Source organism: Labeo rohita, chromosome 9 (genome assembly GCF_022985175.1).
Source record: "Labeo rohita strain BAU-BD-2019 chromosome 9, IGBB_LRoh.1.0, whole genome shotgun sequence".
NCBI classification, from domain to species: domain Eukaryota; kingdom Metazoa; phylum Chordata; class Actinopteri; order Cypriniformes; family Cyprinidae; genus Labeo; species Labeo rohita.
In genome coordinates this window covers 23,153,620-23,171,454 of record NC_066877.1, presented here as the reverse complement: position 1 = coordinate 23,171,454, position 17,835 = coordinate 23,153,620, and the positions used below count along the sequence as shown (strand labels likewise).

The window sequence follows — 17,835 nt, the reverse complement described above, 5'->3', positions numbered from 1 at the left end:
TCTCGCAATTCTGATTTTTCAACTCGCAATTGTGTATTTATATCTCACAATTTTGAGGAAAAAAAATATTTGAGAGTTTATATCTCACATTTCATTTTTCTTTTTTATATTTCACGTTTCCTTAACTTTTTTTCTCAGAACTGCGAGTTTATACCTCACACACTCAACTTTTTTTTTTTTTTGAATTGAGTGATACAATTTCACAATTCTGACTTTCCTCAGAAATGTGATATAAACTCACAATTATGAGTTTTTTCTTAGAATTACGAGCTTATATCTTGCAATTTACTTTTTTCTCAAAATTGCATATATCTTGCAAAAGTGACTTTTTTTCCTCAGAATTGCGAGTTTATATCTCGCAATTCTGACTTTATAACACGCAATTGCAAGTTTGGGTTAAGTCAGAATTGTAAGATATAAAATTGCAATTCTGAGAACACATCAGTCTTCCCCCCCCCCCCTCACAAATGGACTTTATAACTCGCAATTGCGAGTTTATATCTTACAGTTGTGAGAAAGAAAGTCAGGATTGCGAGGGAAAAAAATGGAAGATATAAACTCGAAATTGCAAGAAAAAAATATCACAATACAAACTCATATTTGCTAGAAATTAAAGAATTGTGAAATTAAAAGTTGCAATTACCTTGTTTTTCTTTTCTTTTTTTTCAGTGGTGGATATGGCCTTCCACAGCTTAATATTTTTGTGGAACCTGTAAATGTTTTCAGGATTCTTTGGATAGAAAGTTCAACATTTTTTTTAAGTTTTGAACAGCATTTATTTGAAATAGAAATATTTTATGACATTATAAATCTCTTTAATGTCTCATTTGATCAGTTGAATGCATCCTTACTGAATAAAAAGTATTCATTTATTTTAAAATTAATTTCTTACTGAGCCCAAACTTTTGAACGTAGTCTATTTGCCAGTTTCCAGAAAGTTCCATAAAAGTTTTGTTCTCTTAAAGAAAGTGTTACCAAAATACACCTATAAGTCACACTATAATTCCATGAATTATCAGCTAACTAATAAAATGCATTATTATATGAATTTAACATGCACATAAAAGTTAATGGTATTATTGTTATTAGGTCATGATAGGTAAAGCACCATCTACATTGTCTACAAAAAATATATTAAGATCAAATATTATCTGTCTCGCACTATGCTTGTAAGACATTACAGAACTGTTTTTACTGTACATTTTTGTTTTGGAAGTGAACTACTTTAAGCTTGTGAAAACTTAACCATCCTGGATTAATCACACTGAGATGTAATGTGTTTTAAAGTATTTGCGCATAGATGAAATTTCATGAGTATTGTTCTGCATGCTCTGTCTTTCATAGACGCTCTGCCGCAGCTCGGATTCAGGAGCTGTTTCGTAGGAGAAAAGAACGGCGAGAGATGGAAGAAAGTGAGACTCAGAATATCAGAAGACCCTCTGTCAAGGTGGTGTACAAGGGCCATCGGAACTCCAGGACCATGGTACATTGTCTGTTTATTGTCTCATGCATATTGTACACAAAAAAGCTGTTCTAGTACAACATATAAACAATCATGTTTTGTAAGGAACTAATCAGAGACATTTCTTTTTACTGACCTGGCACTATGTGTAGATTAAGGAGTCGTGTTTCTGGGGGAATAACTTTGTGATGAGCGGCTCAGATTGTGGCCATATCTTCATCTGGGACAGGCACACGGGAGAGCACCTGATGCTACTGGAGGCCGACAACCATGTGGTCAACTGCCTGCAGCCTCACCCTTATGACCCTAGTGAGCAAAATGATGCCTAAAAACAATAGAATGAAATCCAGATAATATTTTTTTAGATAATCACAGCATTTGGCCTGACTTTGTTTTTGCAGTTCTTGCATCATCTGGAATTGACTATGACATCAAGCTGTGGTCGCCTTTAGAACAGTCACCGTCATTTAACAGAGTTCTTGCTGAAGAGGTATGGACAGTGTTTTCTGTTTAATTTTATGAATAAAGTTGTTTTGATCCTTCAGACTTTAAAATGTGTTTTCAGAACACGTACTAACACTGACCTGTTTTTATTTTGGGATGTAAATAAAATCCCCAGTAGAGGGCACTAGAGCTCTAAGTACTGTTTTTGCTATATATAAAATCGAGGCATTCTAAGGCAGTTGTATTGGTACAGTGCCTTGCAAAAGTATTTATACCCCTTCATTTTTTGATTATGTTAAACAGCTTTAAATTACTTCATATACACTCCATACACCATAATGGCAAAGCAAACATCTTTGCAAATTTATTAAAAATTAAAAACCTAAATGATTCCATTGCATGAGTATTCATACCCTTACCTGGGACAGCTGAATTGTAGCTCAGGAACTTTCATATTTCTTGTAGATGTTACAACACTTTGAGAGCAGTTAACCTGTGGCAAATTCAGTCGAATGGATATGATTTGGAAAGGCACACACATCTTAATAAAAGGTCTAACGGCTAATGCATATCAGAGCAAAAACACACATCAAGCCACACATCTGGGGAACAGTTCAGAAAAAAATCTGCTGCATTGAAGTGTCACAGAAGCATGTAGTCTTCGTTACCCTTAATGGAAGAAGTCTGAACCAACCGTGACTCTTCTTAGAGCTGACCTCCTGGCCAAACTGAGCAATTGATGGAGAAGGGCTTTGGTTAGACTGGTGATCAAGAACCTAATGGTCACTCTAGTTGAGCTCCATGATCATAGAGAAACTTGCAGAAGGACAAACTTCATTGCAACACTCCACGGATCTGGGCTTTATGGCGGTGTGGCAAGACTAAATCCTCTCCTCAGCAAAGACACTTAAAATCACACTTGCAAAAAAGCACCTAAAGAAATCTAAGACTGTGAGAAACAAGATTCTGTGGTCTGATGAACCTCAATTTCAAGCATCATATTTGAAGGAAACCAGGCACTGTTCATCACCTGCAGAGTACCATCTCAACAGTAAAAAAGTGGTGTTATCAGCCTCATGCTGTGGGGCTGTTTTACAGTGACAGGGACTGAAGGATTCATCAGAGTATAAGAAAAACTCAGTGCACCAAAATATAGGTTAGCCTTATTAAAAACCCAGTCCAGAGCATTCAGAGCCTCTGCCTGGGCAGAAAGTTCACCTTCCAACAGGAAAATTACCCTAGGCACACAGCAAGTGTGGCTTATAGACAACTCTGTGAATGTCTTTGAGTGGCCCAGCCAAAGCCTGGGCTTAAACCTAATCAAACATTTCTGGAGAAACCTGAAAATGTCTGCCAGCTTCCATCCAAGACAGAGCTTGAGAGGTGAACAGGTGAGGTAAAGAATGGCAGATAATTTCCAAATTCATGTGCAAATCTTGTTGCATCATACCCAAAAGACTTGAGGCTGTAAAGGTGCTTCAGCTAAGTACTGAGTTAAGGTTTATGCAATGTACTTATTTCACTTTTTTTTTTTTAAATAAATTTATGAAGTTGTGACAGTTCTGTTTTTGCTTTGCCATTATGGTGTATGGAGTGTAGACTGATGTGGGGAAAAAAAGTAATTTAAAACAGTTTAACATAAGGCAGCAACATAACAAAACGTGAAAAAAGAAGGGGTATGAATACTTTTGCAAAGCACTATGTCTAAGCTGTAGCTATAGGAATGAAGTGTCCAATTATGAATATGTACATGTGGGTAATTGGTAAACTTTAATTTTCTGATTTGTTTGTGTGCTGTAGGTAATTGCTCGTAATGAGTTAATGCTGGAAGAGACGAGGAATACCATCACTGTTCCTGCTTCCTTCATGCTCCGAATGCTGGCATCATTAAATCACATCAGAACAGGTGAACTTCCTCGTGTCCCTGTTTTAATAACACACTGACTGATTGTATACATACAATGAGATCCAAAAGCCTGAGTCCACACTGAAAACTTGGCTTTTTTAACTTAAAAGAATAGCTCACCCAAAAATGCTAATCGTCTTTAATTACTCGCATAATATTTTTGATGAAATCCAAGAGCTTTCTGACCCTGCATAGCAATGCAACTATAGCAATGCAACTACCATGTTCAAGGCCCAGAAAGGTAGTAAGGACATTGCTAAAATAGTCCATGTGACATCAGTGGTTCAACCTTTTTTGTATCTTCATAAAATTACAGAACCTCTGATGTCATATGGACTATTTTAACAATGTCCTTATTACCTATCTGGGCCTTGAACGTGATAGTTGAATTGCTGTCTATGCAGGGTCAGAAAGCTCTCGGATTTCATCAAAAATATCTTTATTTGTGTTCTGAAGATGAACAAAGATCTTACAGGTTTGGAACAACATGAGGGTGAATAATTAATGACAGAATTTTCATTTTTGGATGAACTATCCCTTTAAAATAAATTCACCAAATTCAAAGAAATTTGGTCTAATTATCTTTTAAGATAATTTCTAAATTGATCAATGATACTTACACTGCTTTTTTAACTGACCAGCATTTGTCAGTGGATTCTTACTCTAGCATTTGGTTTTACCACCTTGAACAGGTGTTTAAATGACCAATCTTTCTTCCTCTCCCCTCCTGTCGTTCCCAGACCGCGTGGAGGGTGATCGTTCGGAAGGCTCCGGACAAGAAAACGAGGATGAACAGTAGCCCTACTGCTACAAGTGAATGGTTTTTTGCTACAGTGCACTTGAGCATTTGAGATTTGTACACGTTACAAAATAGAGTATTTCCTTATTAGTTGAGTTTTTGGCATTATTATTTTTTAATGAGACTTTTCTTACTAATTACTCTATATGAGAGTAAACTGCGTCTGGGGAGTTCATGCAAACAAGATGACATGTAAGAAATCGAAAGACGTGACTAGACGGCTGGTGCGTGAGAGTATTTAAGTGCAATATTAATTTGTTAAATCAAACGGTTGAGCTTTTGAACGGTGTTAAGTGTGAAATCTTATTGTAGCCTCAAATGAAGAACTCAGATGTTTGTATACCATGAATTATGCATGTCAAACATGAGTTTGCCGAAAACATGTCCTCTTAGTCTTTATCAATGTTGTGTATAAAAATGGCTCTTTTTGTCATTACTAAATCTTGCGTTGCACAGGGATCCTCTGCCTAACCCCAATTACAGGTACTACTTGCAATATTTCATTATCCAAAACAGCCACTACACATTGTTACACTGCAGAATGTTTATAAAAGTTTATTAAAATGAGAACCGTTTTTGACTCAGTCTATACATAAAACCCACTGCTGTCTAGCCAAATGGCTCTAGCATTCGTTGGCAGGTCGTGTTTCTCTCTCCTAACAGCACAGATGGCCTTTGTTGTGGCAGCTGTTGGCTTGAGCGTTTTGCTAAGTGACTAGTGATCGCTGGGAAAAGCTAAGATGAAATATCTCCTCGTCTAATAGCGTGCCATTCTATTCAGCAGCACTGTTAAGGAATGTAAGCCATCTTTTTAAATGTTTGTCCACAGATTTTCCGATTAAGTTCCGGTTCATTTTTAAACCATGTACCAGAGGAGAGTTTAACCATTAAATGTGTTGTGATTCAAACAAAACATGACTGAAAGCTTGTTGAGTACCCATAAAGAATTTAATGACACAGTACAGATTAAAAGCTTTATGTGCTATGGATAGCAAACAAATAATGCAACCAGAAGCATTGCTGCCACTGATGAAGAAGCCTATTAATATTGGTATATGCAAAAAAAAAAAGAAGATTCCACAGGAATGATTAATCCTTGAGTACATTTTCAGAGTATGCTAAACAAAACAGTAGGAACAAAAACAGATGTGAATAGCCACTGATCAAACATAAAATTTTCAAGTGCAATTGTACCAACGACTTTAGTCATGACACTGCAGATGCTTTCTCGCACCATTACATTCAGTCAAAACATTTTAATCAGATTTTCCACCAAGGACTATGGATAAAACAGCATTTTAAAAGGTATCTTACCTTTTTTTATGCCCAATATCTCTCTCTCATTTACATGATTCTCTGATGTTAAATCAATGCCTGAAAAAATCTTTTGTCAGGCGATGTTTCTTTTTGTCCACATCAATATAACCCCTATGACATTTGGTATATTTTCTAATAACAACTGAATATATTAAGACCTGAACTTAAAAAGGTGGAGAGGAGCTCTAGGATAATCATTCTTACAAACAGTCAGGACGTATAAAATGTAGTGGTTACAGTTTCCTTATAAGAAAAGAGTAAACATAATACACACAGTACCCAACACAGGCAAAATACCTGACAATATACGAGGGCTTTACAATAACTTTTATGTTACAAAAACATAACTTATTCTGGTGAGTGACAGTAGGGCTTCTAGTACCTTGTGCTTTGCAGGTACAGCCATCATTGTGGGTCTTTGGTCTCACCGAGGCAAGTAGCAGCAGTTGCTAGCTAAAATAATCAAGTATACTTTCTTTACCTAGTATGTGAATTACACATAAATCACTGTGTATCTGTAAACATTTACATTGTGTGTTCCTTTAATGTTCTGTACCTTCAAAAAGCTGCATATTACACAATCTGGTCCATTAAGATGTCAAAGACCTACATGGAACTGTCACCTATTTTTTCCTCATGTTCTTCATCATTGTCATCATCATCGTCGTCTTTAACTATTCCTTCATCGATGCTTTCCATCCTGAGTCTCTGTCCATCCAGGTAACGGGGAGCTCGCTGCGTGTTTCGTACTGTGAACAGACTTGTTGGAATTTGAGTCCATTCCCCAAAGAGTTGAAGCTTGGCGTCGTTTTCTATAGCCTTGGCCAGAGAGGACGCAAAGCTGTCCAAAGACTTGTGGATGTCTGCCGTCACTTGGACTACTGATGGGTCACCTTGAGAAAAAGAAATGGTAGAACATTAAAATACTGACACTTTAGGAAAATTCTTTGTCAAAGCTCTATAACATGCAGATGATTAACAAAAAAGTACTTAAAGTACATAAAGGCAATTCAGAGAATTTGAAATGTTTGTCCACAGATTTTCACCATGTACCAGAGGAGAGTTTAACCATTAAATGCGCTGTGATTCAAACAAAACATGACTGAAAGCTTGTTTAGAACCCATAAAGAATTTAATGACACAGTACAGATTAAAAGAAAAGCTTTATGTGCTGTGGATAGCGAACAAATAATGATGCCAGAAGCAGTGCTGCCATTGACAAAGAAGCCTTTTAATACTGTTTACACAGGAATGATTAATCCTTGAGTACATTGAGTAAACTGTTTTCAAACACATTAGAAATGTATTGTATTGCAGCAAGACTGTGGACTATGACGTCACTTTGTAGGCAATTTAGCACTTCCGGTTCGATCGTCCCAGGGTTATGATACTTTCATGTGTTATCCTACGAGTTACAACACAACAGTTACACTCCACCTGTGAGTTTTTTAACTGTTACATTTCTTTAAAGGGGTCATCGGATGCTCATTTTCCACAAGTTGATTTGATTCTTTAGGGTCTTAATGAAAAGTCTCTAATATACTTTGATTAAAAATTCTCAATGGTTTTGTAAAACAACACCCTTTTTACCTTGTCAAAAGGAGCTCTACAAAAATCACCTCATTCTAAGGGGCTGTTCCTTTAAATGCAAATGAGCTCTGCTCACCCCACCCCTCTCTACTCTCTGTTGAATGACGATCTTGTTTACTTTAGCTGCGTTTAGCCGCTACACTTCCTAACTACCATATTATTAGGAAAGCCGATCGCAAAGATTCATAAAAAAACCCTTATACTCACTTCTGCTGTAAGTGAAGCTGGATCACGAATGATTCATGCGAACATAGACGGATATATGTAGATCGGGAGGCGCATTCCCTTTACAAACAAACGTAATCTACTGCATCCTCAGTGGCTCGGATGTCGGGAGTAAATGACGACCACTACATTCATTATTACATCCAGCAACACAACACCTCAATCGCTCAATCAGAGATATTCTTGTCTAACTTACATCCCTGCTTCAGCATCGAAACAAGGAAAGTTACTGGACTGGGACAGTTGGTCTGAGGTAAGAGCTCATGTCAATCAACTATCGTGGGAGCGGCCCGTCACACCGTCAGGCATCTGAGAACGGCTCGATTTGAAAAAGGGAATATTATTTTTACAGATTAATTAAAAACCACTGCATGGATTTTTATCATTATAGCACATATCATATATCATTTTATCATTGCACATTAATGTTCAAACAACATGTAAAAGTGAAGTTTGCATCCGATGACCCCTTTAAAAATACAGTTGCTAACAAGTTGCTAAATGGAAGTACAGGTGCTGTCTGAGACATTTAGCAATTTACAGTTTTATGTTTCCCCATTCAAAGAGATAGGAGCTGCACCTGCATGCCCGAGATACATTTCAAAGATGGCCTCCGAGTGAAATGACTTGCCTTAAAGCAGGGATGTCAAACTCCGTTCCTGGAGGGCCGCAGCCCTGCAGAGTTTAGTTCCAACCCTGCTCTAACACACAAACCATGCAGTTGTCAAACAAGCCTGAATGACTTGATTAGCTGGATCAGGTGTGTTTAATTAGGGTTGAATCTAAACTGTGCAGGGCTGCAGCCCTCCAGGAACTGAGTTTGACACCCCTGCCTTAAAGGGACTTTGATATAAACCATGTGGTATTAAAGAGACAGCTCGCACAATGGGTGCAAGTCTTTCACAAATGTGTCTGCTGCAGTTTCTTAGCTGCCATAGTTGCAACTCTTGCATCATCAGAACAGGGTGTTCAACGCCCAAGTGTTTCCGTTTAAAAAAACATTTTGCAACATTTTGTCAGCAGAATACAGAAGTCTGTTGTGCATAACCCCTATTGTAGAATAACTAATTAATAGTTTTATATTTTATATTGTTGTTCAACAATGTTTTTTTGCTTTCTCCCGAAAAGCAAAACAAGTCTGCAGATGGAAGATGATCGTTTTATTGCTTTCCTACTGATACTGATCTTACCATAAGGTAAACTTATACGTATTAAAATAACGTATACGTATTAAATAACGTAAATAACGTTTATTTCATGTAAACGCCATTTACCAGTTTAATAGCTGAAAGCTGAAATGTGATATTTATTCAGTAAAATAAGTTTAACCATATCTACTCACATAGCTCACTTTTGTTATTTAATACATGAAATACACTAGAATTTTATTGAATAGAATCAAGTATTTTCTGACTTTTAATGCACAGAAATACGTGCTTTCATATGCCCTTTAGTTATGATTATTTCATTTGTTCACTATACTATTTATGTCTCATATCAGTTTTAGTTTGGCTCTAGTGTTGTATTTATTCCAGATTATATGAAAAGGTTCATGCAGCGTGGATTAAAATTCATATACAGAGTAAATCCTTTTCACTTAACATTAACATTAAAATAACATTAACACTAAAAATAAGTTTGAAAAAATTGTTGTAAGCATGGTGGTGGTGATGTTGAAGGCGAGCGACCACGGTGGTGTAGTTTGTTTATAGCCTAAGTTTAGTTTTTAAGTGCTTTTATTTACACTTCAATATTCATAAAAGTTCTATTATTTTGTGGAGATTATAAAAAACAATATTATATTCTGTTCCTCAAGGATGCAGTAAACTGATCAAAAGTGACTGTTAAGGCTTTTTTCATTATTACAAGAAAAAAATATTTCCAAAATCACAGAATCATGAAAAATGTATCAGTTTTTACTTTTTTTTTTTTAATTATTAAGCATCATTTAAACACTGATAATAAGAAACGTTCTTGGGGACCAAATCAGCATATTTAAATGATTTCTGAAGTATCATGTGACACTGAAGACTAAAGTTAAGGCTGCTGAAAATTCAGCTTTGACATCACAGGACTGAATTATATTTTAACATATCTTAAAATAGTAAACATTTTAAATTGAAATAATAATAATAATAATACTCAGAATTACTGTTTTTACTGTAATTTTTATCTGTTACCAACCCCAAACGTTTAGATTAGTAGTGTACTTTATTCATATCAAACATAACAGTATGGGTGCCAATTAAAAATGTAAGAATGTTCTAGAGCCACTTTCTATTGTGACAAAGGCATTTTTGCATTAGTCAGATGTAAACTAAGAACATGTTAGATACCTTTAGGAATCTGATCCACTTGGTCCTCAAATGTAACAGAACTTCTTCTCTTATTGGCAGCACAGTGGGCTGAGTGGGAGGGCTCTGAGGTGTAGCTGTCCAACAGCATGACGTCTGTAGCTAGAGGGTAAATCACAGCAGGCATCTTTCAATCAAATATCAGTTTTAACACTGCTCAACACCACCCACCCACACCAGTCTGGACACTGTGGGAGAGCCGCTGAGCAGTGCCGTCTGTGTGTTATGCGATACTCATGAGCTCTGTGTTTCCTCAAATGGCACACCCTGATAACAACAGTCTGCAAGCCAATAAACCACCTCTGCTGACTGCTAAGAGCTGTGGGGGTTGATTTTGCTTGTCTTGTATTTAAAGAGGTAAGGTCACAGTAATATTAAAATCATGGCCTATACTGATAAACACATTAAAATACTAAAAACTAAAATAATTAGAAATAATTATTAATAATTTAAAGGCATAGTTAATGAAAAATTGCCTTCATTTACTCAGCTTCACCCAAATCCATTTTAATGTCTTTTAATGGAAAAATGGGATTTTATTTAGATAAAGTTTGTGCGGCTCTCTTCCATACAACAAAACTTAAAAGGAAAGTTCACCCAAAAATGAACATTACCCCATGATTTACTCATCCTCAAGCCATCCTAGGTGTATATGACTTTCTTTTTACGACGAATACAATCAGAAAATGCTCTGGCTCTTCCAAGCTTTATAATGGCAGTGAATGGCTGTTGAGATTCTGAAGTCCAATAAAGTGCATCCATCCATCATAAAAATAACCCCACATGCATTTGTGTAAGAAAAATATCCATATTTAAAACTTTATAAACCGTAATTTCTAGCTTCCACTAACTGTCATACGTGTGTTAACAAGAAAATGGTGTTCCAGTGGAAATGCTAGTCTTGTGAGAACCAAGTTGTGTTCACATCAAAGAAAAACCAGTCTCCTCTTGGCTTATGTCGAAATCCTCTGACATTTTTCATTACAAATCCTTGATTTGTAATTGTAGTTTTGTAGATTGTGGTTTATAAAATTTTAAATATGGGATTTTTTTTTTTTTTTACATGGAAGGCCTTTATTAACCCCCCAGTGCCATGTGCAGTACGTTTTATGATGGATGGATAAACTTTATTGGACTTTAAAATTTCAACCCCCATTCACTGCCATTATAAAGCTTGGAAGCCAGGACATTTTTTTTTATATAACTCAGATTGTATTCAACTGAAAGAAGAAAGTCATATACACCTAGGATGGCTTGAGGGTGAGTAAATCATGGGGTAATTTCATTTTGGAGTGAACTATGCTTTTAAAGGCAACAGATAATGTTGAGATGCAAAAATGATTAAAAACAAAAGTACCAGTCATTCATTATATAAGTTTTTTAAGACATTAAGTTGTTACTCAATGAAAACATATTTTTGAAGCTCTCACATCTGGAATGAGAATGAAATTCAAGAGATACAATGAAAAAGAAGATTTTCGGTGAAGAGCGAAATAAATTTTGGCCTGTTTCTCACATTAAATGTATGGCTTCAGAAGACTTGAAATACACCCCATGGGTGGCATGGACTATTTTTGTGGTACTTACATAGTGCTTTTTATAAAACTGACAGCAACTGTCCCAATTTACTTTCATTGTACGAGAAAGAGCACCCAGGACGTTCAGCTAAAATACCTCCTTTTTTGCTCCACAAACGAAAGTAAGTCATCAGGTTTGGAACAACGTGATGGTAAGTAAATGATGACGGAACTTTTAGTTTTGTTTATGACCAATGTGTGATAAACAGCAGAAGGTCTACCTGAGTCCTGGGTGTAGCTGAAGCCAGTGTCTCCTGTGCTGCTGCCACGTCCCAGGAGATGCCCACCACCCACTAACATGGCCGTCAGGTGAGGAGACATTCCCAAATCTGGTAAACAAAAAAGACTCAGACTACTTATTCAAACATAAGGATACAAAGAATCCCAGGATACAAATAACAGCAGTAACTCACCTGTTATTCGGTTAGAGATGCTAAAGAGACGAGAGGTCCGATGGCGTATAACAAAAGACTCTCTGTAGTACCGATCGCCAAAGCACATGCCCAACAGCTCCTTACGTACGGTCTTGTTCCACAGCCCATAAATAAGCGGATGACACACTGCACTGGTGAAGGACAGCCAGGAGACAAGTGTCTCCATCTGTGAAGAAACACTGTCTTTACCCCACATTGCTTCAGTGCTGATAACCACCACATACGGACCCCACGTGGTCAGAAAAGTTCCCAGAACCACCAGAATGGTGACGAAGGCCTTGCATTGGCTCCCAGAGTAGACCAGGCTCTTGCGGCTTCCGCTAGAAGACGTGGACGTGTTAGAATTCTTGCGGCCATTCTTTTGAGAACTGGACTCCTCCTGAGCCACCACCACACTACCGCAGTAAACCTTGCGAGCTTTGATGCGGGCCACACGGAAGATGACGCCATAGCAGACCAGCATGGCCGCCAGTGGCAGAAGGCAGCACCACGTAATCCAGAAGGCGGTATAGCTGATCTCCTTGTGCCAAGCTGCTGTGCAGGTCCACTTGAAGCGGTCAAACTCAAACGCGGACCAACCGAAAAGCGGCGGCAGGCATCCGACCAGGGAGTGGAGCCACACGTAAACAATGGCAACCGCAGCTCGGTTTCCCGTGATTTTCATGGGGTAGATCATGGGATATAAAACGGCGTAATACCTAGAATGAGACAGACGTTGATATAAAACAGATACACTTCAATCATTCCCTCATGAGAGACACATGACCAGCCAACGGAAAAACAAGGGGGTCTTTCTTTAAGACTCTCAAGCTGCCAGAAATAGAGTGTGTTGCTTCTGGTTTTTGTATTGATGCATCTTCACTGTGCATCTTGTACATAAAAACAGTGGTACTGTTCAAGCAAGACTGTACTTAAATGTCATGGTGAACTACTGAACAACAGGCCTAAATAAATACAGTATGGCCATTGATTACAGCAGTCAAAAAAAATGTTTTGCCAAGAGTTGTTTTTAAATTGAATTGAATTAGAGATTTTATAACAATACAACGTGATTGAACATTCAAGTACTTACGGATAAATCACATAAACATTAACTTTTAGTTTCTGTCTATTAATTTCTTTAAAAATACATTAAAATGCACTTTATACATACAATGACGAATGTGGATGTTTTTAACTTCTGTATTGGATTTGTGTTTGATTTTGCTTTGGGAAGGGATGTATAATGTCAAAAACCTTATTAAATTTTGTGGCAAAATCTTGTATTTTTATTTCTTGAGATACAGAAAAAGCTTATTAATATTTAATGTAAAGTTTGTCCACTAACTCAGACTCACACAGTCCAACCAACATGCAGGAAAATAAAAACATAAAATAGGAAATTATATCACAGAGAGGACCCCGCAAACCCTTATGACCTTGTCAAGGTCAATTATTTTTTTAAATACACTACCAGTAAAAAGTTTTTGAACAGTAAGATTTTTAATGTTTTTTAAAAAAAGTCTCTTTTGCTCACCAAGACTGCATTTATTTGATCCAAAGTACAGCAAAAACAGTCAAATTTTGAAATATTTTACTATTTAAATTAACTTTTCTATTTGAATACATTTATTCCTGTGATTTCAAATTTTAGCATCATTACTCCAGTCATATGATCACAGAATTCTAATATTCTGATTTGATATTATGTTGAAAACAGCTGAGTAGAATTTTTCTCAGGTTTCTTTGATGAATAGAAAGTTCAGAAGAACAGCATTCAGCTGAAATTGAAATCTTTTGTAACATTATAAATCATCTTGATTATCTTGATAATAATGATAAATGTAAATCAGCATATTATGTAGCAAATCAGCATATTAGAATGATTTCTGAAGACTGGAGTAATGAAGCTGGAAATGTAAGAATTTGAGATTCCTCAAACTGTAGAATTGGATAACATAACGACTGACCTGTCAATGGCAATGGCTCCCAGTGTAAGCATGCTGGATGAGCTGACAAGTAGATGGAGCAGTGCTGTGAAGTTACACCACACCACTCCAAACATCCAATCCCGACGCACCGAGCTGGTCGCAACGAAGGGCAGCGTTAGGACAGACAGCAGCAAATTGGACAAAGTCAGGCTGAAGACAAACTTGTTACTGGGTGTCATTAAGTATGGTTTCTTATATAGCGTCACCACAATGACCAGATTCCCCAGACATGCCAATATGGCTATGATGATGATAGAGACAGACTCCAGAACCACGGGCCCGTCATCATCCAGGCCATTAGTGGAGTTAGCCACTGCTGTCCCATTCTTAGAGCTGTTCATTATGGGAGGCTGTAGGGCACCCAGGACTGGACAGACATGTTGACAAACTACAAGATAAAAGAAAAAAAGTCTGATTACAGCTGCCTGGAACTTCTGAACGCAACAAGAGAAAGAAATGATCTGGTGTGGTGGGTTCATTCAAGGGTGTCCTGTAAAGCATTACAAAAAGCTGATTTTGTTTGTACAATACATTGTACAAATGTGGATTACGCACATTCTTACAATACGCTGTTTGTTAAGAACTGAACTGTACTGTGAAAAACTCTGGTCTGAAGAGACTGTGCTAAGATTATAAGTCATAGTTCTACTAGGAAATAAAACATGTTTCACAACAGAATCTGCAAAATTTAAATTATTTGACCAAAATAAGAAGAATCATACAAAACGCATGTTATTTTTTTATTTAGTACTGACCTGAATAAGATATTTCACATTAAAGATGTTTATATACAGTTCACAAGAGAGAATAATAGTTGAATTTATAAAAATGATGTTGTTCAAAAGTTCACATACGGTTGATTCCTAATACTGTTGTTACCTTAATGATCCACAGCTGTGTTTGTTTTTTTGTTTTTTTAAGTGATAGTTGTTCATGCTTGTTTGTCCTGAACAGTTAAACTGCCGGCTGTTTTTCAGAAATATCCTTCAGGTCCCACAATATTTTTGGTTTTTCAGCATTTGTATGCATTTGAACCCTAACAATGACTGTATGATTTTGGGATCCATCTTTTCACACTGAGGACAACTGAGGGACTCATATGCAACTTTTACAGAAGGTTCAAACGCTCACTGATTCTCCAGAAGGAAACACAATGCATTAAGAACCAGGGGTGTAAACCTTTGAACAGACTGAAGATGTGTGCATTTTTCTTATTTTGCCTAAATATCATATTTTTTTATGTAGTACTGCTCTTTAGAAGCTACAGAAGATACACAGATGTTTCCCAGAAGACAAAGAAGTTAAATGTATCCTGATCTTTAAATTCAAAAAGTTTTCACATCTCCTGGCTCTTAATGCATTGTGCTTTCTTATGAAGCATCAGTGAGCATTTAAACCTTCTGCAATAGCTGCATTTGAGTCCCTCAGTTGTTCTCAGTGTGAAAAGATGCATATCAAAAGCATATAGGACACTGTTCAGAACAAACAAGGGACTCATGAACAACTATCACTAAACAAACAAACAAACAAAACACAGCTGTGGATCATTCAGATAACAACACAGCATTAAGAATCAAGCTTATGTAAACTTTTGAACAGAGTCATTTTTATTAATTCAACTTTTATTTTCTCTTTTGGACTGTATGTAAACATCTTTTATGTGAAATATCTTATTCAGGTCAGTACAAAAATAATAACTAAAAATAACATTTTGTATGAGCCCTCTTATTTTGGTAAAATAATTACCATTTTGCAGATTCTGCAAGGTGTAAACTTTTGATCTCAACCCTATATGCATACAAAATATGCAAGAATTACATCAGGTTGGTAGGCTTACTGTAGACAATTTTAATTTTGCAATAATAAGATTTATAGAAGGTAAGATAGACATGAATCATAAAACAAAAAACAATGACAACAATAATAGCAAACAAATAAATAAATAACAAAATACAACAAAATAGACACTTAACCCACACTTGTAAATGCATATCAGTGCATTAGATAAATACATGAAAAAAAATAAAATAATACAAGCACACTCTTCAGGCAAAACATATCACATAAGGAAAAAACTTACTGCAGATGCATTTAAATTAAAATCTAATGCAATGAATTTCATATAGCTCATGTGCAGTTTAAGTATCCAAATGCGTTTGGGGTCACTGCATGTGGATCATCTGTCATGCCTCTTCAATAAATCGTTCACCATGATGCACGTCCAATGAACAACCACAGCACAGCAATGTGATCAGCTAGCGGAGAGAGCAAATCTCACGCAGATTCTTTCTCAATTTTTCCAACAACAGTGATATTTTGCATTGCACACAAAACGTGTTTCCGACCCTTTAGATTCAAAATGCAAAATTTATCCTAATGAAATGATATTTGCATGGCGTACGTACCGGTTCTCCAGGCCAGGCGATATCCCGCTATAGTCCAGCAGTGGTAACTTTCTCTGGTCGGCTTTGTTAGTTTGCGGCGACTAACTTTAATCCAACAAAAACTTTCACATCTCTTGTAAGATGCTGGGTTTTCTCACGCTTTCGCGGAACAAAAACGCTTTTCGGATACGCATGCTCGAAGTTTCAACGCAGTTACAAAGTATTAAATGATTCAGGGATGTTCATTTGTTGCGGCTGCTGCGGTCGGCGGTGAATAAAGAGGCGCTGCTGACGTCACAATGGCGTCGGAAATCCTCGTCTTGAAAACTTCCCTCCATCTCTACTGCGGACAGTCCAGAGGGTCTCACTCTCACAGACATCATAATGAGCCCTGCAATGTTCTCATGGGGAATAATATCTATAAAGACTGCAAAATCGCTTCGTAAGTTTTTTATGTATGTGTTCCACCAAAAATCTAAACATCTAAATTAAAACAAACAGTGAGATTTAGCTATGTTTGAAAGAACAACAAAACTACTTGCCAATCTATCTATCTGTCTATCTATCTCATTCACAGCAAAGCTTTCTTGACAAGGCCTACGTACAGTCCAGAAATGTATAAAATAGAAAATACATCAGACATAAAAAATAAATAAGGGCTAATAAAAAGACAATAAAACTTAAATAATTTTAAGTCATCTTATCTTGACTGTGTAAAAGTGTGTAGCTAACACTGGTTAAAATGATTGTTTGCTAAATTTGGCTAAAAAGAAAATCTGGTCCCACTTTATATGAGGTGGCCTTAACTACTATATACTTACATTTAAAATATTGTGTACATACATGTTTTTACATTGTATTTATATTTAAAATACCTGCATGTAATTGCATCTAGAATTAATTTCTGTAATTACTGTAATTACATTTATAGTTACATTGTTGACCCATCCCTCACACTTTAACCCACGCTTAAACCTACCCATACCACCAAACCAGTGTCTAACCTTACCTGTATCCCACCTTAATAGCAGCAAAAGTGTTTTACAATACAATATGAACACAACAGGTACATTTACTTATTTTTGATGCAAGTACATAGTAGTTAAGGCCACCTAATATAAAGTGGAACCAAAAATCTGAAAATGAATGATGTCCTGGAACAAATTTTGAAATATTGTTGCTGATTATTAGAAAGGAGAAACTCTTGACAGTGTTTTTATACAGCAGTTAAAACACTGGCCATTATTTTGCATTCTGTGTGTGTGTGTGTGTGTGTGTGTGTGTGTGTGTGTGTGTGTGTTGGGCTGACCAGAGCGAGCAGACATTAATTCAACACTAGGTGGCATATGCAAGCTGTGGAAACACAACAAATT

General features: G+C 36.6%; 2 protein-coding genes across 8 annotated transcripts in view; one reads left to right on the top strand and one right to left on the bottom strand.

Moving 5' to 3' along the window:
• The window catches only part of dcaf6 (ddb1 and cul4 associated factor 6), a 40,220-nt gene extending 34,637 nt beyond the window's left edge, over positions 1 to 5,583 (top strand). For all 7 annotated transcript variants that reach the window (XM_051120101.1, XM_051120104.1, XM_051120100.1 and 4 more), the window contains 5 exons: positions 1,345 to 1,483; positions 1,615 to 1,771; positions 1,864 to 1,952; positions 3,707 to 3,812; positions 4,553 to 5,583. In XM_051120101.1, coding sequence (XP_050976058.1) covers positions 1,345 to 1,483; positions 1,615 to 1,771; positions 1,864 to 1,952; positions 3,707 to 3,812; positions 4,553 to 4,611 — 550 coding nt within the window. In that variant the 3' untranslated portion in view covers positions 4,612 to 5,583. The remainder of the gene's footprint in view (positions 1 to 1,344; positions 1,484 to 1,614; positions 1,772 to 1,863; positions 1,953 to 3,706; positions 3,813 to 4,552) is intronic.
• A 2-nt stretch (positions 5,584 to 5,585) lies between these two features.
• Positions 5,586 to 17,741, bottom strand: gpr161a (G protein-coupled receptor 161a). The gene is made up of 6 exons (XM_051120107.1): positions 16,484 to 17,741; positions 14,058 to 14,466; positions 12,088 to 12,806; positions 11,896 to 12,003; positions 10,080 to 10,199; positions 5,586 to 6,821 (listed from the first exon to the last, which is right to left on the bottom strand). Exons 2-6 carry the CDS (start codon positions 14,417 to 14,419, stop codon positions 6,535 to 6,537), a joined length of 1,596 nt encoding a protein of 531 aa, XP_050976064.1. The 5' UTR covers positions 14,420 to 14,466; positions 16,484 to 17,741; the 3' UTR covers positions 5,586 to 6,534.
• Between the last annotated feature and the right edge of the window lie 94 nt (positions 17,742 to 17,835).

Excerpts from the sequence above, each read along its gene's own strand:
- gpr161a (XM_051120107.1), bottom strand. The coding sequence starts at position 14,419 with ATGAACAGCTCTAAGAATGGGACAGCAGTGGCTAACTCCACTAATGGC. Across the intron at positions 12,807-14,057 it reads GGAGCCATTGCCATTGACAG|GTATTACGCCGTTTTATATC; the intron begins GTCAGTCGTTAT and ends GTCTCATTCTAG. Across the intron at positions 6,822-10,079 it reads AGTGGATCAGATTCCTAAAG|GTGACCCATCAGTAGTCCAA; the intron begins GTATCTAACATG and ends CTTTTTCTCAAG.